The sequence below is a fragment of the Lissotriton vulgaris genome, chromosome 2_1 (assembly GCF_964263255.1).
Source record: "Lissotriton vulgaris chromosome 2_1, aLisVul1.2, whole genome shotgun sequence".
NCBI classification, from domain to species: Eukaryota; Metazoa; Chordata; class Amphibia; order Caudata; family Salamandridae; genus Lissotriton; species Lissotriton vulgaris.
Genome location: NC_141687.1, coordinates 610,667,923 through 610,694,337, shown reverse-complemented (window position 1 = coordinate 610,694,337; position 26,415 = coordinate 610,667,923). Strand labels below are relative to the sequence as shown.

At 44.9% G+C, this 26,415-nt stretch overlaps 1 protein-coding gene across 2 annotated transcripts in view; it reads left to right on the top strand.

Moving 5' to 3' along the window:
- SPOCD1 (SPOC domain containing 1) overlaps positions 1-26,415 on the top strand; it is a 1,145,204-nt gene that overhangs the window by 811,864 nt on the left and 306,925 nt on the right. For both annotated transcript variants that reach the window (XM_086958641.1, XM_086958642.1), the window contains exon 9: positions 25,528-25,653. In XM_086958641.1, coding sequence (XP_086814767.1) covers positions 25,528-25,653 — 126 coding nt within the window. The remainder of the gene's footprint in view (positions 1-25,527; positions 25,654-26,415) is intronic.

The window sequence follows — 26,415 nt, the reverse complement described above, 5'->3', positions numbered from 1 at the left end:
CACATAGAAAGACAAGTGAGGGAGTGTGGGCAGTGCCAAGGAGCAGACAAAGTTCTACGACCACTCAGACCTGCCTTGGGAAAGTTTGACACTCCACAAAGCCCCTGGGAGAACGTGGCCATCGACATACTGGGGCCGGTCCTGGACAGCAGAGGTGTGAACAAATATCTATGTGTGGTGATAGACAAGTATTCTAAATGGCCTGAAGTGGACATACAAGAGTCCATGGATACGGACACGATACTGAAATTTCTGACGTCTGTGTTCTTGAGAGAAGGTATACCCAAATCCATTCTCAGTGACAATGGACCGCAGTTTGTCTCGGACAAGTGGGTTCGTTTTATGAGGAGGAACGGGATTGAGTCAAGGCACACGGCTGTCTACCACCCAGCATGCAATGGCCAAGTGGAGCGGTTTAACCGCGTGCTAATGGGCTCCATACAGGCAGCCATCTCGCAGGGAAAGGACTGGGAGACCGAAGTAATGAGCATGCTGTGGGCCTACAGGATCACCCCCACGGTGGTGGGGTACAGTCCGTTCCAAGTGCTGAGAGGACGACATCCATTCACCCGGGACAACGTAGTGTGGAGGGAGAAGACCATCACCAGCAAGTGGTCCCCTGCAGTGGTTCAGCACAACCTGGAGAAGGCCCAGAAGATTTATGCTGCCCATTACGACAAACGACGTAACACGAAGGAAACAGAGCTGGAAGAAGGAGAATGGGTTAGGGTCAAACTCCCTACCATACAAAAGAAGGGTGAAAGCAAGTATAGCCAGCCCCTGCAGGTCAAAGAGGTGCGAGGCAGGGCGGCTCTCCTCAGCGACGGCAAAGTGTGGTCCCAAGACCGCATGGCCAGAGTCAACAAGATAGTAGTGTGGCCCAAGTCCGAGGAGGAGGAGATACAGGAGGAGTCCCAAGAAGCAAGACCTCCACTGGGGCATAATGCACAAGATCTGTGGGATGGAGAAGGAGATGACATAGAAACGGAAACACCCAACACAGAGTCTACCGACAGAGACGATACACCGGCTGGTGTAGTACAGAGAGGAGATCAGAGAGACGGGGAGAGATCACGAGGAGAGAGAGAGGTGGAAGAGAACATGCAGTTACTGTGCCCTCTCGATATAGAGACTTTGAAATGAGTGGACACTAGTCATGATGCATGGTCACCCCTATGGTGTCCTCCAGAGACAGAGACTTTGGGACAATGGACACTTAGTGAGTTGGGGGGGGATAGTTATCTTGTTACTGTTAAAGGGGGGAGATATGTGGTGTGCGCTCTAGTCTATGACGTGAGTACGCGATGACGCGTCACGCCATAGACTGGAGCGGAAGGCGCGAGCATGCGCAGTAGGCGTCAGAGTGAAGGCGAGAACGGGGAAAACGGCAGTTGGTGACCGGAGCTCGCTGTAGACAGACGCTCGGCGCCCTAAGCTTGTGATAACTTTGTGCAAACATAATAAAGCAGTTCTTCACCTAATGAGGCTCAGACCATTGGCTGTGGGGGCAAGGAAGGAACATTATAGTTTTGGAGACTATCTCTGACATCTGGGTAACTGATCTTTGGGGCACTCCCACTCCTTGGGGATACTTCCCTTCAGTACGAATTCCGGAGAATGAAGAAGTGTAGTCAGTGATGCAATAGATACCCTTCAGGAAATGCCCTCAGTGCACCCCAAATACCCCTGGACGAACCGGCACAAGGTCTGTAATTTGTGTCTGTCCCAGAAGCAGAACAATGCTCGCTGCTCTTGTCTTTAGGTGCAAAAAGACCCATTAAAAGTGAAGAAACAGTTGCTTGGCCCATATTTAGATGCAACGATCCTTTGAGGAAACCCTGGGTATCTTCAGCGAAGCTGACCCCCTCGGTGTCAAAGAAGAGGAAGATGCCGGCCCTGCATGGCTCCCCACCCATCAGCCCAGCCTGGAGATTATAGACCAGATGGAGTAAGAGGAGTTGAACGAATGTGTCCAGCTATCTCCGTCAGCGCTTACCCTCACACCAAGAAGACACAGAGTTGTGAATACTGTTGACACAAAAAGATACACAAACAGCTACACTCCGAGGAGGAGCACTGCCCCCACGGGGTCATGCATTCAGCCTCATGCATAAGCCACTGCCACCTGAAGGTGCGCCACCACCCTCGGGCTCTACTCGACATTGGTGAGGCATCAGAGGTGAGACAGGATACAGCTAGACACTCTAACTCATCGGCCTTTGAGTCTGATGGAACACCTCTGCACTAAAGCGCCAAAACCCACTTAGTTGCAGAAGGCCTCGTTGGAGCCCCAGCAGGGGTTTGTGTAGATAATTCTGTCGGCTTTGACAGCCGACTCCCAAGTCACTGACAGGCCTATTCCCCAAAATACTCCCAATTAAACTTGACCATCAGCAAAATGCAGTTGTCATCCACCTCCCACAGGGAAGATTTCTACTGACCCCATTGCTGTGGTGCTAGGGAAACACAGACACTCCTTTAAGGATACTCCTGGGCAGATCCTTCTATTGGACCCCCCAGCTCCTGCTCCCAAGATGGCCGTCATTGACAAGGTTACCGGCCCTCCACTTTCATCCAAATCTCCACCTTCACCACTAACAACCCCTACTCCAAGCTCCCCTCAGGGGTCACCACAGTCCTTATCGGACACAAACAGTCCCAGTCCCCATTCCCATCTAGATGACTTTGACTCCTCTCTCTATCCACATTCCATTGACAACCCCTGGGAAGACTGTGAAGGAGATCCCTCAGGGGATCTGACCTCGAGCATGTCTCTATCAGGGCTTGTCTAGGCTACACTATTGCCTACCATGAGGTCATATAGCATGCAGTCTCCTACCACAAGGTAGTCATGTACACCACACCTCAGGATGACAACTTCTTGATAAAGACACTTTCCATGATGGAGAGTGCGCTCCAGTTCTTTCCCATGTTGAAGGGCATCCTCAAGGCTGCACCAGAGATGTTCAAAAATCCAGTGAAATCCTGGGTTATCACACCCAAAATAGAGAAGAAATATAAACCTCTCTTCAACCCCATCACCCCACGACAACACAACATCTGTTGGGGGAGACTTCAGGGGTTTCTTTCCTGCTAGCAAGAGACTATCTCAGATCGGTGGGTTCTCTCCATCATAGTGCACTAGTATTGCCTTGACCTCACCTCAACCCCACCAAACATCTCATCCTGCAAACACCCCTCTCATCCTAATACACCACCGCCTTCTTCAAGAGGAGGTTCATGCGCTCATCCTCAAAGACACCATAGAGCCAGTATCACCGCAGCATCATAGCAAGCGGTGCATTCTATACTGTCTGATTCCCCAAAAACAACAGGTACCTAAGGTCCATACTTGATCTGGGGCCTATCAACAAGTACATCCGCTCAGAACACTTCCATATGACTACTTTAGAAGATGTCATTGCACTGCTGCAGCAAGGTGACTTCATGACTTCAGTTGACCTGAAAGACACGTACTCTCACATATCCATACATCCCAGTCACCGCCTCTAGCTACACTTCGTGGTAAGTGATCAACATTATCAGCTCAAAGTATTAACATTTGGAGTCACCACAACCCCAAGGATGCTCAACAAATGCCTAGCTTTGATGGCTGCCCATCTCAGAAGGGGTGGCGTTCAGGTGTTCTCCTATTTTGACCATTGGCTGGTCAAAAACGCGGGAATGCCTGGTGCGCACGCTGACCACCATCTCCTTACTCCACAGGTTGGTATTTACAATACATGCCACCAGATTCCATCTCCAGCTCCATCAGATGCACCCCTTCCTAGGGGCCATCCTCATCTCAGTCATGGGCAATGCCAATCCCAGCCAGCCCATGGTACTAGCTTTTCAACAGCTACTGCCTCTTTTTCAGCCACATCGTCCCTAAACCTCAGAAGAATAAGGGATGAGGGCTTCCTGCATAGCCATATTTATTTATTTATTTATTTATTTATGCATTTTTATATAGCGCGGACTTTACCCGAGGGCGTCAGAGCGCTTCACATTAGGAACAGAAATGAAACATAATGAGAAACATTACAAAAGAGCAGATTACAAAAGCATACGTTGCGTTACATAAGGTAATAGTGACAATTGTGAGCAAACAAAAACATGAGGTAGTAAAAATTGTGAGCAACCAAAAATACATGAGGTAGTAAGGGTAATAATGACAATCGTGAGCAAACAAAATACTTGAGGTAATAAAAATTGTGAGCAACCAAAAATACATGAGGTAGTAAAGGTAATAGTGACAATTGTGAGCAAACAAAATACTTGAGGTAGTAAAAATTGTGAACAACAAAAAAATACATGAGGTAGTCAAAAGTGCACAAGAGGAAAAGTGACAAGTGTGCAGTTAAAAGAGAAAACAGAGTATAATTTGAGCCATAGTCCAACATGCCAGGCTACAAGTGTGGCACAATGGCCATAGGCAGAGGGTCACTGGGAAGATCTAGTGTTGATAAGGACCAGCACCTATCGCTCTTTGCAGTGGTGATATTTCAACAACTGTTGCAGGGCCATCCTTTCATGAACCCCATTGCGAAGGTCACCATCACCATAGACACCCCATCTTCAGGGTGTACAACACATTTCCAAGACCTAATAATTCAGTCCTTTTGGTCACCATAACAGTGGGGATTATTCATCAACCACCTGGTGCTTCTGCCCATCCAGCTAGCCCTCAAGGCCTTCCTTCAGGTCATGGACCACAGGGTGGTTCTGTTAATCACAGATAACATGGCTGAAATGTATTACTTACAGAATCAAGGCGGCACACACTCCTCGCAGTTATCAGTACTAGCGCAGAGTATTTGGCATTGACGTGATTCCCCATCTGATAAACAACCTTGCAGAGTACCTTCTGGGAGTGGATAACAACTTTGCAGACCTGCTCTGCAGGATGCAGTATCAAATCCATGAGCAGGAACCTCACTGGCAAGTCCCCGAAGTCGCCCTCTTGACCACAACACACACCGCAAATTGCCAAAACTTTGACTCCACTTTTCCACACCATTAGTCCTTGTACAATGCTCTATGGATTAACTGGTCAGGGATCTTTTCCTATGCTTTTCCTCCTCTTCCCTACTTGTTCGTGGTTAGAAGCTTCAGCAAACCTCCCTCACTCTCATCCTAGTGGCTTCCACATGGGCCAGACAACCCTGGTTCTTGATTCTTCTCGAGATGTCTGTCCAGGCCTCTAACAAACAAAAACGTGTTACTAGACCTGCAGGTCCTAGTGACTTGAATAATCTACTTGGCCTAACTGTAATGTACTTGACCTGTAAACTGGTTTCAAATTGGGTGATCCTAGGCAAATATTGTATTTTTCAGAGCCACCTTTTTCTTCATTATCAGACATAGGAACACCTTCAAATATGCGAGTTCAGCATTTCTTCTTTACAAAAAAAACAGTTGTGTTTGATTTATTAGGCTAAACTTTTGCTCCATGAATAATAGGAATCTTTCCCACATATAGCGTACTCATGACCCATGACTTGTCTCTTAATTCACAATTAGGATTGCCATCGGCGGGGGGCAGGTGTGGTTCTCAGTTCATATTTAAAAACTCACTTTTAATAAATATGGGCTAGATGTAGGTAATTTGGATTTATCGATTCATAAATACCGAATTTTACCGATTCAGTATTTATGAATCGGTAAATCCAATGTAGGTAATAATTCGATAAAAAATGCCAAATCGGTAGGATTTGGTATTTACCGAATCGCTATTTACCAATTCGATATTTGCCATTGCTTCCTATGGGCCTGGAGGACCATTGGAATGAATGTCAATTACCGAATCTGTAATTACCGATTCGGTAAATACCGAAAAATTCAAGGGTGGCAGGGTGTCACTTTGACACCCTGTTGCACCCCTGATTAGTGCTTGTGTGCCATATGGCACACATACATGCCCTTAGGGCATGTATGTGTGCCACATGGCACAGGTGTAAATGCACATATTTGCATTTACATAGGAATTCGTTATTTGCCACCAACTAATAGTTGGTGGTAAATAACAAATCCTTAAAGCCGGAGAGGGGGAACATGGCGGCGGCTGGCTGAGCCGCGGCGGTGCTCTGTTTATGGGCTCCCGTGTGTGTTAAGATTACGACGTACCTTTTTGGCGAAAATCCGTACACTGAGCCTCGGCATGATTCTCCGCTATTCCGTGTCAGTATTTCTGTGAAAATAACGGATTAAGCGGGTTAGCAGTTCTTTTTGCAAGCTGTGGCGTCTCCTCGCCATACACCCGCTCTCTATGTGTTTGGGGGAGGAGCCTGTACAGCCTGCGGCGGCAGCAGTTGTAGCGGTGGATGAGAGTTTGCAGGACCCTGTGTGCTCCAAGACAGTCAACCTTTTTGCGCAGGAGCCCCTGCCTTTCCCGGCAGGGGGGTGGATCTGGTCACTGGCCGCCCTGGAGCTCAGGAGGGGTCGCCGCATTCGGGGAGCTCTGCTTGAGCGGCGTTGTTTGGCTGCTCCTACGCTTGTAGCTGATACTGCACGGGAGGATGAGAGGGAAGCTCTGGAGGAAGAGAAACTTCAAACCCTGCATCAACTCCAGAATCAGAACAAGAGAGACGAGAGCAATATCTGTGGTAACGGGGTTGGAGTGGGAAACCTGGAAGGTGTGGCAAAACCGGTTGGTAAACTAGTAACAACCGGGGGGGTCCCTAGGAGGGGTAGAGGAAGAGGGAAAGGGAGTACGAGAGGAAAAGGGAAATGTATGGGTGTAACTACTGATAAAAGCACCAAAGACATTGAACTTTTAAAAGGGTCTGCACCCAAAACCTCCATATTTAAAGTCAAATCCTCCAATATTAATGCTGATATAAGTATAAGTGAGGGGGATCATTTTGCCACTTACCGGCTCCAGGAGGGGTCGTTCTCACTACCAGCACTGCTCAGCGCCACTGGGTCCCTGACGTTGTGGCCGCCCCGCCGCTGTGCAGCGCCATCGCACGGCCGCGGAGCGGACCACAACTCCCAGCGTGCCTTGCTGAATTCCACCGCCCACTTCCTGCTTAAGCGCCAGGAGGCGCAACAAAAGGCGACAGCCCCCTCCGCCTCGCGGACGCGCGCGGGCGGCGCCGGGCGGAGCCCGGGCAGAGGGCGGGCCGTCTGTGGCCGTCAGGGGACGGGACGGGCACCCCCCCTTCGATCTGCACGCCGGACAATGGGTAAGCGCAAACTACAAACATCTGTCAATGGGGGTACAACTAAGGCTAAAATTGCGTGAAAAACCCCTGCATCGTCTAACATTATGTCGTTCCTGACCTCAGCTGTCGGCAAGCTAAACCAGGAAATTGCTGATAAAGAGCGTGAACTAGGCTTGGACCCCATATTGGCGGACAGTCAAATTTTGCCCACATTGTCCAGACAACCAATCCCTTTGGACCCGGTAATTTTGGTTGAAAAAGCACCCATTACTAGGCAACCAGACACAGACAATACACTGGTACAAGAAGGCCAAGAGGGACAAGTGAACAATAGCCAAGTTTTACAACACTCTTTACATGACTGTACCCAGGAGCCTGAGCCTGAACCCCAGATTAACAAGCGCACTAATAAACAAAAGACACATGGTGCACCGCGTCGTAAGCAACAAAATACCCCACTGAGTGCCCTAGAAATCTCTATCAAGGACATGGTGGAGAGGGTCCTGGTTGACAAGCTTGAAGGGGTACTCATACAAATCTCCACAGATATTATAGATACTCTAAGGGATTGTGTTTCCGATATTCTAAAGAAATGTGATAGGATAAATAAATTCATAACATCTTTCGATAAAGATCCTCGGTGCCCACTACCCAAAATCACCCCACAGTCTCCTTCTAACCCTCAGAGGCGACCTCAATCCCCTATGGAGCAGGGAAATACAGTACTAACCTATCCCCAGATTCCACCTGCACCACCACAAGGGTCAATTGGTCGTGGAACGGGGCAAGGGGACAGCACAATTATTACTAAGCTACCTTTGGCACCTAAACCTTGCCCACCGCAGACAATGCCCACGGCATCCACCCAAGACGGGCTTAACCCAGCAGGGCCTAGAAGACCTCGCCCGAGACCACCAGTTCACCTTCCACCAGAAGCTACACCTTTTATTGCAATATTGGTGAATATACCAGTATTAAAACCAGGGGAAATTGAGTCTAATGACTCACAGTTGGACAATATAAAAACATGGCGCAATGCTAACTGTACTGGCCCTAACAATATCTCTGAATATATCCAGACAGGTAGACGTGTGGATTGGGTGGGATATACAAAGAAGAAATTCTCTGGGGATTGTCTAATTGTTAACTTTAACAGACCCCATGAGGCCTCCCGTTTATTTTGGGATGCAACAGAGGTCAGAGAGGATAGGATAAGAGCAGTCCCCTTAGGTTTCTTCTACCCCCCACCAGCACCACCAAAAAAACTTCCTGAAAGGGCTAGTCGCAATGTTCTCCCAACTAAAACCCACTTTATTAGCTCTTGGGCGACCCAAACAACTGGTATGTTACCTAAAACCCATGTAATACAGGGATGTGAATCAAGAAATGGTCTGGAGCTATCAAATAGGTTTTCGGCACTATCGAATCTGGAGGAAATCAATTGACTAGCTACTTATGACAATATCAGTGACCCATTGTCTACAACTAATAATAGAAACGTAAGGGGTATTACTGCTAACCTAATGAGTTGGAATATCGCAGGACTCCGCTCGAAAAGGGAAGATATAAATTGGTTGAATATATTGAAAAAGTATGATGTGATAGCCCTGCAGGAGACATGGGATATGGATTGTGATTTTTGGTTAGATGGGTATACATCCTACTTCCTAGCTGCACAACCCTCAAACTCTGGTCGCAACAAAGGAGGTTTACAGTTTTTACTATCAGTCAAAATGAATGGATCTGTGAATGTAATAAATACGCTATCCCAAAACTTTCTAGCTTTGGAAGTCACATTGACTAATAAATCTAAATGTGTTTTTATTAACTTCTATAACGCTACCGAAAGCACTGGTGTCATCGAAAATCTCAATTCCCTGAACAAGTTTATGTATAATTTTAAAGAGAGTCAAACCACGCCGACATATTTTATATTGTTGGGAGATTTTAATGTACATTTATGTCAACAAAACTGTCATTTAATAGATACTTTGAATGTAGACATGTTCCAACCCCCACATTTTGAACATTCTGTTAAAGGGTCAGCCCTAGAAGATCTGCTTCTTGAAAATGATCTTTATGAACCAGAGTTCTTTGATAGTAAAGAAAGGGTCCCAACCTACAGAGCAAGGGATTGCAACACTATCATTGATTACATATTTATTTCACCAGTTATGTTGCAGAATGTCATTTTTTATAATGCTATACATACCACACATAGTGATCACAACCCAGTTGTGTTGAACATGGAGGATAATATTTTATTTTTGTTTAATAAAAACTCTGAAGTAGATATCGTCGTCGATATCACTACAAAGGATCAAGGGAGACGGGTGAAATGGAGTAAAATTATTCCTGAGGAGTTCCTTTACTCGCTTAATGAGAAAGTGGGCAGCGACATTAATGTCTGCAGGGAGCCATTGAGATTCAAAGGGAATATCATTGGGTCCTTTGAAGCCATCTGTCCCCAGGTGGCAGTTGACCTAAAATGTAAGTCCTCAAACAGAGAGAGAAAGGCAGAGGGGTGGTTTAACAACGCATGCTCCAAATCACATCAAGAACTCCATAAAGCACTGAAAAAGGTACCCCGTGATAGGGTGGAGGTGGCAAGGCTTAGGAAACAGTATAATCAGGATATCCTAATGAGGAAAAGGGAAATTAAGAAACAGGCCTGGCATGATCTGTATGAAAAAGCAACCCTGAGGGACAGCGCAAAATTCTGGACCATTGTAAATACACCTCTGTTCAATGGGAAAGAAAATGCGCCACTGGAGGTAAATATCCCTGAGAAGGAATGGCTGGACCATTTCCAAATAATTTATGGCAGCAACCTCGACTTAGGACAACCAAATCTAACACCGATTGACACTCAAGACCCCCTTCTAAGTTTCACTATTAAAGAGGTACAGAGTGCGATTGAGGATATGTCATCACAGAAGGCCCCCGGGCCAGATGGCGTACCCGCCGATATGTACAAAACAAACTCAGCAATGTGGTCAGTTGTACTTACTAATGTCTTCAATGTAGTAGGTATAGACAAGTTAAGACCCCCAACTACCTGGTCACAGTCTGTCATCATCCCCATATTTAAGAAGGGTCAAAGGGGGGACCCTAGATGCTACAGACCCATATCTCTGTTAGATTCTTCATTTAAAATCCTTGGCAAAATAATACTAGAAAGAATCTCAGCTTGGACCACTGATAAAAACATCTCGTGTGAAGCTCAGTATGGCTTTAGGTCTGCCAGAGGTACAGAAGACCAATGCCTTAATTTACACCTTATACTGAGCAAATATACTGTAGCATCAAGGGGGATGATGTATTTGGCTTTCATGGACTTGTCCACAGCTTTTGACCTAGTTAATAGGTCAAAGCTGTGGACAATACTCCTTGAAAAGGGACTGGACCGAGCACTCGTGGATTTTTTGGCGCGTCTCCACAGTGATTTAAGGGCAACTATCCGCATGTCTCAAGAAGGGAACTGTACCGCCTTTTTTAAATCGGGAAGGGGAGTGCGCCAAGGGTGCATTTTGGCACCTATGCTCTTCTCCCTTTATATTAACTCACTGGGCGAGTCCCTAAAAACTGCCTCTGCAGACGTGCCCCGCATGGGTGGTTCCGTGACGCCGGTACTTTTATATGCCGACGACACGGTACTGATGTCAAGGACCCCTAGGGGTCTTCAACACCTACTTAATACATTTGGGGCATTTATGCAAGATCTGGATTTAGTGATTAATGCAGGAAAGTCGCATGTCATGGCTGTGGGTAATTGCAAAAGTAATACCAGAACCCTGTCCTGTAATGGTGCCGCACTTACCAAAGTTAAAACCTTCACATACTTAGGAGTGGTGTTCGACGAGAAAAGGGACATGGGCACCACAAATCCAGAACAAGACCGCTGCTGTAAAACGATCATCCGCTGTTATATTGGGGTTCGCCAAACGCCTTGGCAGCAAACCACCAGAGGGTATATTATCCATATATAATGCTAAAACCCTGGCAATAGCCAGATATGGAGCCTCTATTTGGGGATATAAGAACACAACCCACATTCAAAGAGCAGAGAATATATTTCTGCGATCCGTTCTGGGCTTACCAAATTCCACACCTGCTTTCTCAATACATATGGAATTAGGGGTGGGTTATATTGAAGATATGTTGTCTCTCGCACCATTAAGGGCATGGATTAAAACTTGGCTTAATCCCAACTTAACACTTAATCACACGATTATTAAAGACTGCATGGGGCGGGATCGTGTGGCAGAGATTGAGTGGCTTTCATACATTAAGAAAATAGCAGAATATCTGGGCCGCCCTGATCTATATACCAACCCTGAAGGCCTAAACAAAGATGATATTAGTTGGGTAAAACTGGAATATACAAAGAAAAGAGAAGCTGAAAGAAAAACATGCGAAATTATGAAGCCAACCGTGAGGTCACATTTTCTGACAATCACATCTCTAGCTATCGAACCATACCTGGCGTTAGTAAACAAACCTTTCCACCGGTGGCTTCTCACTAAATTTCGCTTTAATCAGGCTCACTTCTTGCTGGGTGAATACAGTAAATGGTGTAAACCCCATGAGAACGCCCCCTGCAAGTGTGACGATTTCTCAGATCAGGATTCTTTCCATTTTTTCTTTTTTTGTCCATTATTCAGAAATGCTAGAGAGAAATATATTAAGCCTATATTAAAAAATCAAATGTTTACCCAAGTCAAACCGGCTTTTCTGTTTTTACAGTTAATGGAAACACCTTTAATTATGTATGGGGTAGCAAATTTTCTCACAACGTCTATTAGGTCCCGACGAAAAAGACCTCAATCACTGATTAACTGATTTAGCCTTTGTTAAAAACTGTACGCCCAGTCGGGGTAGCACTATTAAATGATTGTATTATAGGTTTGTAAATATTACTGTAAATAGATCATTTAACAAACCCCTTAGTACAAGCTGTATAAATGAAATGAAATTCTGTAGGAAACTATAGACAGTGTAAATATGATGCAAAATTTTTGATGCAAAATTTTTGTAAAACCTTTGTAAATATATCTTGGTATTAATGAAATTTGTACATAATGTCTCTTGTTTTAATGTTATTTATATAAACATTCTCTTGTATATTCCAATGATCAACTATGAATGTATAGCATACTTTTATGATTTTAATTTAATCGAATAAAGTGTTTTTGACTCTGACTCTGAAGTATAAGTGAGGGGAAGGATATAGATCCCACAAGTGCTGATAGTGAAGAGGGGGAGTTGACCTTAAAGTCGCCCGTGGGTATTAATACCAGCATTAGTGCAGATAGTAAAAAATTGTCTACATATTTAACAGGTCAAGTTAAAGCGAAGCGGGCATACACCCCTAAGCTAGCAAAAAGTGTAAAGGGAAGAATTCGGCCTTTGCATCAAAAATAACTCCCTCATTGCGATCTTATTTTAAGGTTGTGCCTCAATTGATAGTGTTGGGTGACAATACTCCCCCCGGTTCACAGAGTCAGAGTCAAGTAGTTGGTGATCTTAAGTACGGATGGCCACTAATGAAGTTGAAAAGTCATCTATGGAGAACATGGAGAGTCCGGATGATCCCATATTAAATCTCTCACTAGAAGGTGTGGGGGGACCCAATGACAATAGCAATGGTAACAATGCCACTGTCAGTAATAATAAAGCCAGTAACAACACTAATAATGACAATAATGAAAATAATTTGGATCGAGAGACCTCCCCAAGGTTAGGAGAGACGGGTCAAGCCGATTTAGTGGATTGTCATGTCCCGAGTGATTTGGCGCTGCTTGCGCCTTTTTCCCTGGTTCTGGCTCCTCCACTGGCTCCCCCACTACCTTTTGCCCCTCCTATTGTCGCGTCCCGGTCGAGTTTGCAGTCAGTCATCCAAGGAGCAGGTTCAACAGCAGGTCTAATGGACGGGGTGGTCCAGGCACTGCCTATGACGCATCCCATGTTTCGAATACGGATTTGGTCACTACACTTCAGACTTCCTTTCAGGCAATGTTTTCAACTCTGGCCGCAGACATTAAAAAGGGCTTTGAGACCTCGGCATCAAACCAAGCTGATATTCGCTGCTTTTGTGAATCTCTTGATAATAAGCTTGCCGCCCTTACCACTAGGACAGAAGTCCTTGAGGATAAGGTTACAGAAATGACCATCAACATGGACGCTACAAAGGCGAAAATAGCAGGCCTTAGACAAGAGAATCAGAGTTTGTCCGATAGGATGGAGACGTTAGAAAATAAGTCACCTTCCAATAGGGCCAAAAATTTATCTAAAACTAGGATTTTTCTGTTAGAAAATATGAAAGCACTAAATTACAACGATATATGGCGGACACTCCATGGGTCTCAAAGGGGGTTCACCTTCAGGAACTATAGATTTCGCCATCAATCTCGTATTGATTTCATCTTGATTAGTCATATCTTGGTTAAACAGGTTAAATCAGTGTGTCATTTACCTTTCCATCTTTCTGATCACACAGCTATCCTTCTTGAGCTCGAGGTCATGTCCAGGACCTCTCTAAGAAACTGGTCCTTCGACAGATCAATCCTTGCCTCATCTGACATTACAGATGCACTAAACCAGGAAGTAAAGTTTTTTTGGGAGATTAATCGGGGTTCAGCCCTACCTGGCATCACATGGGATGCGTTTAAATCTACATTAAGGGGGTATTTAACTAACAAAACTGCATATAAAAACAAGATATACAGGGAATCAGTAGCCTCGCTTGAATTGGAGATTGAGAGAGTTCAAGCAGAAATCGACAGGTACCCAGTAGCATTTGGGGCCACATTAGAAGATCTGCAGAATAAGCTAACGGTTTTAAAAAAAGATCTTTCCTCAGTCTTGAATGTGAGGGTCATGGATTGATGGGAGGCCAGAAAATTGGCCCACTTTGAATATGGGGAAGGTGCAGGTAAGCTCCTCACCTGGAAGGCAAAGACAGACAGGGTTCGAAATAATATTAGTTCCATTAGTAAGGATGGCGTAAATCACTCTACTGATGAGGGAATTAGTGGGGCTTTTAGGAGCTTTTTTTAGCGAAATATATCGTGAGGACAAGAATGTACAACCAAATCAAGTGAAGGAATGGTTGTTAGGGATTTTCCTTCCTGCCTTATCGCCAGAACAAAGAAACGCCTTGGAGTGCCCTTTCTCATTAGAGGAAGTACGGTCGGCTGTTCTTAATAGTAAAAAAGGTAGGGCTTCAGGACCCGACGGGTTACCATCTGAAATCTACAGAGTAATCTGTTCAACAGTCCTTCCCTATCTAACGGATCTGTTTAATAATATCCTGCTGGAAGGTGTTTTGCCCCCCACTTCCTGGGATAAGGCCTCCATAACGTTGATCCTAAAGCCGGGTAAACCAGCAATTAATTGTGGGTCATATAGACCGATTTCAATTCTTAACACAGATTATAACATGTTTGCATCTGTGCTAGCAAATAGACTAGGAGCGGTGGCAAATAACATCTTGCACTTGAACCAGAAGGGATTTGTAAAGGACCGGCAGCTATATGAGCTGACCTATGACCTCATCGGCGCAATAGACATGGCCACGTCTACATCTCTTCCTCTGGCAGTTCTCACGCTCGATGCCACAAAAGCCTTCGATAGGGTAAATTGGGTGTACCTATCGGAGGTCCTGGGAAAGTTTAACTTAGGTGATAATTTTAGGCGGGCTGTAAAACTTTTATATAAAGACCCTTCTGCCTCACTATTGGTTAATGGGGAACTAACAGAGTCATTTAGTATTACGCGCGGAACCCGCCAAGGGTGTCCCCTTTCCCCTCTTTTGTTTGATTTATATATAGAACCTTTTGCCCAATTAATTCGTGATAACCCCAATATAAAACCTTTTATTTTTGAAGGGTGGGAGCGGAAAGTCGCATTATATGCGGACGATGTTCTCATTTTCTCATCCGAGTTGAGTTCGGCGTTTCCAACAGTGATAGCCATTGCAGAAGAGTTTGGGGCAGTATCTGGCTATGAAGTCAACGCTTCTAAAACCGATATCATGGTTTGGAATCATCCTGTGCCGGTGGCAGGGGCACAGCCTAGCTCAATCCTGAGATATTTGGGCTTAAATATCTATGTGGATATTAATAAGTTCGCCCCCTTAAATTTTGCCCTTGTGGCTAAGGAGTGTCGTAGGTTGATGAGAACATGGTCAGCTCTCCCTATCTACCTGATAGGCAGGTCTAACCTGGTTAAAATGACTATTTTACCTAAGATTATGTTTCTGTTTAGCACTATCCCTCTTTTTTTTGATCCATCCATGATTGCAAAACTCCAAGCTGAAATAAACACATTTATATGGAACTGTCATACACCCAGATTGGCCTGGAAGAAGATAAGACGTCGTCGAGAAAAAGGGGGCCTTGCTGCACCAGATTTGCAGCATTATGGTTGGGCCTTCCAACTCTCTCACGTTAGGATTCTTTTAAAGACCCCTAATTGCACTGGGTGTGGGATACTATTTTCAGCACTTCTTAAAGGGGAGAAAGTTAGGCCTGCGAATTTTTTGTTAAAGTTTGGTGACCCCAAATATTTCAAAAAAGTCAAGCTAAAGGTATTGAGGGATCTAGCTAGAACATGGTGTAATTTTAGACGTGCCCTCAGACTTGATTACTATCACAGTAGGGCTCCACTTTGGGATTCTCCGGGCTCTCCCTCTTGGCTCTTGGATAGTCTAGCTCTACCTGTTAGAGAGGCAGGTCTAACATCATGGGGGGACCTGTTTGTCGAAGGCACGTTATTATCATGGGAGGCGTTGAGTTCAATAATAGGAACGTGTTTCTCAAGATTTAAATACCTCCAAATTCAGAGCTGGGCTCACGCTCAGAGTCATGGTAGGGGTAGATTTAAAATAGGTGCTGAGAGTAATCTCGTATCTCATCTGATAGATAAATTACCCTTTAAGAAAGAGATCACATTTTGGTATAACCTCATGATAGACGAAACTGCTGGTGAATTTTTGCTCCCCCACTCGCTCTGGGACACATATATCACTAATATTGATACAGAGATCTTGTGGCTAGAATCATTTAAAATTTTGAGGGACATTGTGAAACCTTCATGGCTTCGTCGCAACCATCTGTTCACATTACATAGGGCGTATTATTCTCCATTACGGTTATCAAAATTTCCTAATAACGCTTTGGTTGCTTGCCCCAGATGCTGTTTGGTAGCCGCATCAGATCTACATATGTTTTTCGAGTGTCTATCCCTAACATCGTACTGGAATGAGATCTGCGTGTCCCTCTCCTTAGCTGTAGGGTCTCAAGTTAGTCCTTGCCCAGTGTTAGTCTTTTTTGGCATTTTCCCAGAGCTGTGTGGTATGGGTAAAAAATTGGTTTTCTATGCCTGTTTGTTGGCTAGAAGAGAAATATGTAAACGATGGAAAGATAAGGCACCTCCACTTTTTACAGATTGTCGTGCTTCTATGCTACAGACGTCAAAATTAGATATGATCAGAGCTGGGAACCCAAATACGAGAAGATTTTGGCTTCCATTGAATTGGTAATCATGGAATATAATAGCATGTGCTTTCCCCCCCCCCCCCCCCCCCCCCCCCCCCCCAGGTCCTATGATTACGCTGCTTGGAAGGGTCTCCTTTGGCTATACATACCCTATAAGGATGATCTCGGCTACGAACTGGGTATTATATAGCAGCATGTTAGCCTAGATGGTACCACGTGACGAATAAGAGGTTGATGCTATGCACTGCGGGGAATTCCGGTAGGAATCGTTATTACCTCCCCCCCCCCAGTATATCTGGGTCAGTGTTTCTGTCATCTCTTCTATCTTTCTGTTACTATATGGTCACCAAGGGCGATTTTGAGGACAAAAAAAAAATCCTTAAAGCCCTGTAGCACTGTTTACAGTTCTACCTACATTACAAAATACAGATTCGGTAATTTTTCCGAATCAGTAAAATTACCGATTTGGTAAAATGACCGAATCTGTATTTTGAGATGCCCTACATCTCAGTATCCAAATACCGGTCCGTATTTTCGACCGCACCGACGGTATTTGGTTACCTACATCTAGGCCTATATTACTAAAGCATGATGTGGTACCACACTGTCATTTACGAAGAGCAAATTTTCCATTGAAATATCCACAAACCCTCCCACTGCCGTTTTACTGATAAAACTATATGGCAAATAAATAATAATCTGTAGAAATTTGGTTTCAGCAAAAATATTTGTAATTTGCACATCACGAAGTAAAGTGTTCTGATTAGTAGTCCTCCTATAAAAAAAAATAATTCACAAAAAAAACATGCGTTTTTTTAAACTACAGAATTGTTTTTTACAAACGCTTATACCGGTCATTTACAAGCAGGTTTAATTGTGTGTTAGAAAAATCACCTGAAATTCGACAGCCTTTCCTTTCATTCTCTTTGTACAGCAAAATTCTCAGACAGTTCACTTTACAAAATTGTCTAACTTTGCAGTCAGAGAACGAAAAGTAAACACCAACCTCAAGGATAGAAGAAGCATCAAATTGTAAGAATACATAAGCTGACATTTGTCCTCCTTTTCTGAATGCAGAGCAAATCTGACAGTATGAAAACACGATTTAAAAGCAGCTTTATTGCTAATTAACTTTCTTAGTGAACAGAACACCTGTTCTACATCAGGTCGCCACAACAGGCTCTATTAATAGTTCGTCTTGATAAAATCTTACTTGCCCTAGCGAGTGGGTGAGTAGATTTCTCAAGACCTACCATCATACCCCATGTGAACCGTTATACCCCATGAGAACCTCCCCAAGAGAATGGATCTTCACATGTAGGATCATGGCAAGATAAGACTCTTGAGCCTGAGATATCTCAATCTTCAACTTGGCTCCTGAAGTCTTAGAGTTTGGTTACCTCAATCTCCCTCAAGAATTCATGAAGATTCTAAAGAAGAACACAAGCCTACTATGCAGGTCTGTTGCTCTGCCAAGTGGAAAGGTTTGTAAACTACATTTCAAAACGCTTTGACTCTCTCAAACCTGCAGTTCATGACATTGGCTGTTACCTCCTTCACCTGCTGAAGTCAGGTTTTGCCTACACCTCCATATGCATACACTTAGCTGGTACTGCAGCCTACTGGCAGAACTGTTTGTTTGGTATACCTGTCATCAGTCACTTCCATGGAGGGACTCACATGGGTCATCCCGACTGTACTTCTTCCTGCCTCGGTCTAGAACCTTCATTTTGTTCTAACCATGCTTATGGGTGCTTCTTTAAAACCCCTATGCTCATGCTCTTATAGTGTCTCTCTTAGAAGATTGCCTTCCTTGTCGCTGTTACATCCATAAGATGTGTTAGTGAACTGCAGGCCCTCACCTTGACAGCAGCTTTCAGGTTCATAAGCAAAGAGTCATCCTTCGAACCCACCCTAAATTCCTCCCAAATATCATATCCCTCTGCCACCTCAACCATACTATCAAGCTCCCTTTCCATTTACTTTAACCAGACTCTGTAACAGAAATACCTCACACCCTTGATGTTAAACACGCCCTAATGCTCTACACTGACATGATGAAGACTTAGCGCAAATCACATCTTTTCGTTGCATTTGCTAAACCTCACAAGGATCATCCTCTTTCAACAACCGATTATAGCCAGGTGGATTGTCAAGCACATCCATATCTGCTACTGCAAAGCCATGAAAACGTTGCCTGCCCTGCTCAGACCATATTAGAAAGGGACGCTTTCCTTGTGTTTGCTGGGTCACTGCCTGACCGAATCTCTGCTGCTTCCTGGACAACCACTTCTTGCCGGACCCGCTGCGCGGGTCCCGCTTCGCTCCCTGACCCTGCCCGGACCAACAGAAGACTGCAGGGACCGCCGTGGGGCATTGAAAGCTCTTGCAGGGCTGCGAGCGGTGTACTGAGGGACTCCACTTCCCAGGAGTCCCTGCTACCTGAGCCTTAACACCTGGCCCGCTCTCCCTGAGTGCTCCGTCCCCACCTGCGGCATAAATCAACGAGCGCCAGAAGATTTCTTGGGACGCTTTCCTTGTGTTTGCTGGGTCACTGCCTGACCGAATCTCTGCTGCTTCCTGGACAACCACTTCTTGACGGACCCGCTGTGCGGGTCCTGCTTCGCTCCCTGACCCTGCCCGGACCAACAGAAGACTGCAGGGACCGCCGTGGGGCATTGAAAGCACTTGCAGGGCTGCGAGCGGTGTACTGAGGGACTCCATTTCCCAGGAGTCCCTGCTACCTGAGCCTTAACACCTGGCCCGCTCTCCCTGAGTTTTCCGCCCCCACCTCCCTCCCCTATTTAACTGGTTCCGCCTTCCGCTGCGCGGGACGTTTGAGGCCGTTCGAGGACCGGAGAGACTGGACTGGGCCATCCCTCTAAGCTTTTTTTTGTTTATTGTTATTGTAGTATATTGACATTTTTGTAGGAAATAGGATGTTAACTAGAGGAAATAAATCCAAGGCCTCTGGTAGCGCGGGTAAACTGTTAGGTCCCATGGATTATTTCATCACTAAGGCTAATACTTTCATAGATCAAAGTATCTCTTTGACGCAGAAAAGAGTTTCCCTGGATCTAGCGTCTGCCAAAAGATCCTCTATGGGTAATTTGACTGACGCTAGAACCCCTGCACCTGGTAACAATAATAAAGGTCACTGGGTTCTTTGTGAGGGAAGGCGTAGTTTACCTAACAACGTGGACCTGTCGGCTTCTCAGCTCTCAGATTCTCACTTAAGCTCAGATCTTGAAAGGACACCTGAACTACTACCTCAAACCCTCCCATAAATAACATCAGATGAAAGAGCGAAAGCAAGGGGAAGGAGGGAGGGTGCAATAAGGAAAAAAAAGACTCACTCGAAAAATCCTACACCTAAAGTGACCGACAACACCCCCAGCATTCCACAGAATCCACTCTCTAGCATAGAACAGTTAGTAGTTCCTGTGATGGTTCATCATCCTGAACACGACATCACTACCCCTACTAATTTGGAATACCCTATTCTTATATCCTGTAGTAAGACATCAATGGATAGTAATAATTTCCGGCTGATAAATAAGATCGCTGAGCTTTTAAAACTCTTTTTCCAACCAGTGGAAGCAAAGCTAGCGCAGATGGAGACTGAACTATTTAAATTGGCTAATATCCCACAGTATAAACAACCATAAGGGGCACAAAAAACGGGGGAATTAATCACAATAAACAACCCTCCATTAAGCCTGGGAATACCCTATCGAAACCCGCAATCACCCAAAAAAATGCATCCCTAGCTGTAAATCCTATTTCAATGAAAGGAAAGAGCACACTGAATCCACCTACCAATGTAGTTACGACTTTGCCACAGGGAAGTGCCGCGTCAACAATAACACCTGTTTTGAAGACAGTGGCACCAAACAAAGTAACATCTAAAACCCCGGCAATTCAAACTTCAGTTCCAAATCCCTCGGTCCCAGTTTCTAACAGAGCCACCCCTAGAGGACCCGCCGAAGTCAGACTTCCAGTAGACTTGCCACCGGACGCATCCCCTTACGTAGTGGTAATGACTGGTGTGCCCGAGATAGCGGACCATAATGCTGAACCTATATGGTCCCTGAAAAATAAGGCCCAGCATTGGCTACATACCAACTGTCCCATGCCTCCAACCTGGCATGGAAGGATTCTGACAGTACGTAGGACCCCATGGGTGGGAAAAGGCAGAAAAACTATCCAAGGAGACTGCATCGGGATCACTTTTGAAGATCCCCGAGTAGTAGACTACATCTGCTCTTGGGAGAATCCGAGTGCAAATGGAGGGATATGTATTAAACCTCTTTCTTTCTTCTATCCCTCCAGACAACCCCACGGTCCCTATCAGAGTCATGACTTTCCCTGGGTTCCACCACCCCCGTCAGTTTGAGCCCATTAACACAAGACAATTTGGAGGCCCTCGTTATCGTGACTACGATAATTCCTTGCATTTAGTGGGTTCGCGGCACCAGGGAGGAGGATGGGAAGAATGGGGTCCACACACGCTGAGGACGACCCATAGAGAACCGCCCCGCTGGGACCCGTGGTATAGTATCCCGCTGAGTAATAGATTTAGCGGCCTTGAAATGGTCGATTGACCATCAATGGAAACTGAATCTGATAACTCTAACTTACCACAGTCGTCACCAAAAATAAGAACACCTTCGGTAACTATAGAACCCGTACTAATAAAATCTGACACCCTGCCTATACCCATTCTTTTCTGGAACGTGGCGGGCCTACGTCCAAAGATAGAGAACGGGACGGCCCTTCATTTCCTAAAGTCATTTAAAATAATTTGCCTCCAAGAGACATGGTCCACAACAGAGCTTCATCTCTTGGGCTACAAAACATACTTTACTCCAGGTGTCCGTAGCTCAATAGGTAGACCCAAAGGAGGGCTAATAACGTATATTGCAAACACCTTAAAACTCTTAAAAGTGCACAACGTACATTCTGACCCAAATTTTCAAATTCTTTCTCTTTCTTTCGCGAACAGGGACACGATCTTTCTGGTCAACTCTTATAATAATCTAGAGGATGATCAATTTTTGACCCTCCTAGGTAATGTCCAAGAGAGTTTAATCCAACTTTATCGGATGAAGGATGGACAAGGGACAACTCATCTTTTATGGGGAGGGGATTTTAACCTTCATCCATGCCCGCAGGCACAATCAGCTTGCTGTGGGATTGTGGACGAATTTGATGCCCCACTAGTGCACTTTGTCCACACTAAGGTGGGAAATGCCCTGAACAATCTGCTTTCTGACTTGGACCTAGTAATAGCTAACAGTCCAAATTCAGATCAAAACACCCTCCATTCAACCTTTGTGGGCAGGGGCCACCAAACAACAGTTGATTACATCTTCCTGTCACCAGGCCTGTCACATATAGCTGGAGCCTTTCGGGTTATTGCCAATTCACTGAGCGACCATCTCGCCCTGAGGTTGGACATCAATTTAACTGACTACAAGCCTCAAAACACAGTAATAGCAAAAACTCTCGCCCAGAATAAGCTAGATCTGGGCAAACACAATGGCTACACATTAAAATGGGGAAAAATTAATCTAAATGAAGTCACAAAAAAATTGGTTGATGTGGCATATCCCAATATTATTAAATGTCTTGACTTATCGGTAAATCACGAAGAAGTCCTAAACAACTTCTGACAAATATTAGAGAAAATTAAGGGACTACTGACTGCAAAATCGACATCCAAGACCCTTATTAAAAAAGGGTGGTTTAATCAGTAGCCCTTACTAAACTAAAACTCGCCCTACATGATAAGCCTAGAGATGCGGGGCAGATAAAATTCCTAAGGTGCCAATATGGTAGGGTACGCAAATTAGGAATCCAGGAACTGAAACAGAAACTCTGGGAAGATCTCCACACGAATGCTGTCACTAAAAATAGCGAGGCCTTCTGGCGAACTGTCAGAGCTCCTTATCTCACTGATAACAACAGCCCAAAGATTGAAGTGTCCATCGACGAAGAAACATGGGTGGCTCACTTCTCTAACATCTTTAAAAATAATTCTACAATAACCATGCCTGCTAACACTCTCCCAATAGTATAATATCCAATTCTGCTGCATTTTGACATACCCGACCTATTAGTGGCTCTAGAATCAAGTAAGAACGGGAAAGCCCCTGGACCAGATGGGGTCCCAGTGGATCTATTTAAGTACAACCTGGAGCTCTGGGCCCCCATCCTCACCAGAGTGTGCACAGCCGCTGCAAATGTGGGACTCCTAAACTCCTGGACAAAGTCTATCATGGTCCCCATTTTTAAAAAAGGGGACCGCCAGGATGTGAAATGCTATCGCCCCATTTCATTGCTGGACTCACTGGGCAAAGTTGTCGGGAGAGTAATTCTTGAGCGACTTCAGCAGTGGACAGATGAGAGAGCTATCATCTCTGATCTCCAGTTCGGGTTCCGAGAGGGGTTCGGAACGGTTGAACAGGCCCTTAATCTCAGTCTGATTCTGGGGAAATACACACAGGCAAAGAAGAACATGGTGTATATGGTCTATGTAGACCTGTCCGCAGCTTTCGACTGCATTTCGCACACAAAGCTGTGGACGGTCTTAAGGCAAATGGGAGTGGACTCCCCTCTCTTAGATTTTGTGAGGGAACTTTGCTCTAGAGCTTCAGCAAGAGTGCGCTTTGGCCTGAACGGAGAGTTGACGGCATCCTTCAGAGTTGAGCGTGGAGTCAGGCAGGGTTGTGTCCTGGCCCCCTTTCTCTTCTCGCTGTATACCAATGGCTTGGAGCCGGAGATGTGTAGGGGGGCCAAGGACCTCCGCTCTACGCAGATGACGCCGTCATTCTCGCGCGCACACCGCGAGAATTACAGAACTCTCTGAATAGGTACACGGCCTTCATGGGCGGCCTTGACTTACAAGTGAAGGTAAAAAAAACATTTGTCATGATAACTGGTACTAGGAAAAAACGAGTAAAGGACATCCATCTTGACAAACAAAAACTCGAGGTTACCGCCCAGTACCCATATCTTGGAATCATGATAGACGAAAGACTGTCATGGAGGCCAGCAGTAGAGGTAAGATGCCATCTGTTTAGAAGATCTACAGCGGCCCTAATGAGCTTCTCCCAGAGACTGGGGAGGAGGGCACTGAAAATTTATAGCGCGAAGTGCCAGGCCATTGCTATGTATGGAGCGGGAGTCTGGGGACATACAGATACTAGTGCACTCCAGGTAGTAGAAAATACTTTTTTAAGATTTCTTCTGGCCGCCCGAGAGGCACGTCAACTTATGCCTCTCATTTGGAATTGGGAATCCCTTACCTAGAGGATTTGCTGAAGATCCAACCACTAATGTTGTGGCGGCGCGTTTGGACCTCGGTCAAAAACGCGCTGACACAGTCAATTGTAGCTGACACTATGGCTCTTGATCAGTCTTCAAAAGTAAAGTGGCTCAGTTACATTAGAAATTTTCTAAAAGACCTTGGTCTCGAGAATTACTACCTTCAACCAGAGACCATGGTTCACCTTCCCAAGAAAGCCCTAAAGATACTAGCTCTCAGTCACCTAGAGACACTGAGACTGACTTCCGAGCCGTCAAAACCTTCGGTTCTACATGCGAATATGGTTCAGTTAACATTTTCTATTCAGCCGTACCTAACACTTCAGTTTACCACATTTGAGAGAATGTTAATGACAAGATTCAGATTGGATACTTTCTTTAGACTGGTGACATTCCCCGTGAGTAACAGTTGGGATCCAATTCTTCCTCTATGTCCCTGTGATGGAGAATCTAATCAGTCTAACATACATGTTATCATGTTTTGTAAATTCCATCACCCACATAGGAGAACTTGGATATTACCAACATTGAGGCGGTGGGGACTTAGACAATGCCGCCCGGCAATGCTTCGCCTCCAAATGTTAGAATCTGAATCTGGCTGTTATATCATCCTCAACTTTCTGAAATGTATTGGGAAACACAGGAGAAACCTATAAAAACCAACCTGGAATTAGTTTTAACCAGACTAATCGTAACAATTGTATATTTTCTTTTAAAATGTTATAAAATTGTCTCTGTATGAATTTCTTTGGAACACATTATTGTAACCTGTCATTTTATGTAAACATGTAAAGTGTATTTTTTAAAATGTTCCTTTTATGGTTTTCCTCTGTGAAAAGCCGAATAAAGAAATGTATAATAATATTAGAAAGGGATGGCTTTTCTGAGTACCATACTGACACATGACATTTGCAAGGCAGCTACATGGTCCACTCTGCATACTGTGTGGATTTCCTAGCTTGCAAACCAGCAAGAGACCAGCAAGAGGTTGTCAGACTGTCCCAAGAACATTTTTCAAGCATTTGCACTATCCACTGGCTGTCCGCTGCTTGATGGAGTGCTACTTTACAGTGTATGCAGAGCATGTGTATCTACAGCATGCATGCTATAAACAGAAAATGTTACTTACCTTGTAAACGTCTGTTTATAGCGTGTAGCGCTGTAGATTCACACGTGCCCATCTGCCTCCTGGGGAGTATTGTATTTGCTGCAGATCTCTAGCCCTTTTTCAATTACATATTTAACTTTGTTATACATTTCATTCATGGGCATCAAATTCTCCTACATACTGCTCCATCAGTAACCTCACGCTCTATGCAAAAACAGTCTAACATTGGGCCTGGTGCCCATGAACATTGCGGCTAAGGGTGAAGTTTCAGTATCTCTCGACTTAAAAGACTTCTTCTAACAAAAACAAGTTGGAAATGTTCCAACACTAGATGGCAGGTGTGTGCAGAGCAAGTTAATCCACAGCACTGCATGCTACGAATCCTTATTGGGCAAGTAACATGTTCTTTTAATTTCTCTCCTAGGCGTTGGAGATAATAAAAGAGGAGCAGCAGAAGAATAAAGCTTGCCAAGTGACTAAGCTGACTCACAAAGGGTTAATGGAGATTGACGCAGACTCAGACCAAATGTTTTCCTTAGAGGATCTGGAGGTGAGAGTGTGAGGTGAAAGCTGTGAGTAGCTGTCAACAAAGTGCCCAAATTACCCGGTGTGAGGATACACAGCGTGGCCAGATAATCTGATTTCTAAGCTGAATCACATTATGCTTCTTGACCTAGTACCCTCATACATTCCCACTCATAATTCCTAGTCAGACCCTCTGAATCCATCACACTTGGCTTATTTCTGTAAGGCAGCACATGACTGAAAGAATGCACACCCGTCTTGACCTGTAGATATCTCTACTTTCTCAGTACTGAGATCCACACATTACCCTGCAAATTGAAAGCTATCTTGTCCTCGAGCTCCCTGATATTCCTGAACCCAGGACTTTCATGCACAGAACTGCTAGTGCACCCGGTCCTCACCTGCAGAGCTCCCTCTCAGCCTTGTACAGGTGGCATTGTTAAACCACTGTAGTGTTGCACCCCAGACCTGACCTTCAATCTACCCTCCTATCTGAATACTTAGTGTTCTCTTTTCTAGTTCTCTCTCTCTCTCTCTTTCTCTCTCTTTCTCTGTCATACACAAATGCACCACACATGTACACATACACACATGTGCTCATCCAAACACATACACACTCTCTTTTTCTTCTCTCTTTACTACAAGTATACCTCCATACTTGCCTGCAGCACCTCCTGGCTGCAACTGGTTTTATTTATAGATCATCCCCTCTGCAATAGCTATCAAAGGATAAACTGCTTTGCAGCCCTTGACAAATGCTTTAGCTATCTAAATTCCCTACCCAGGA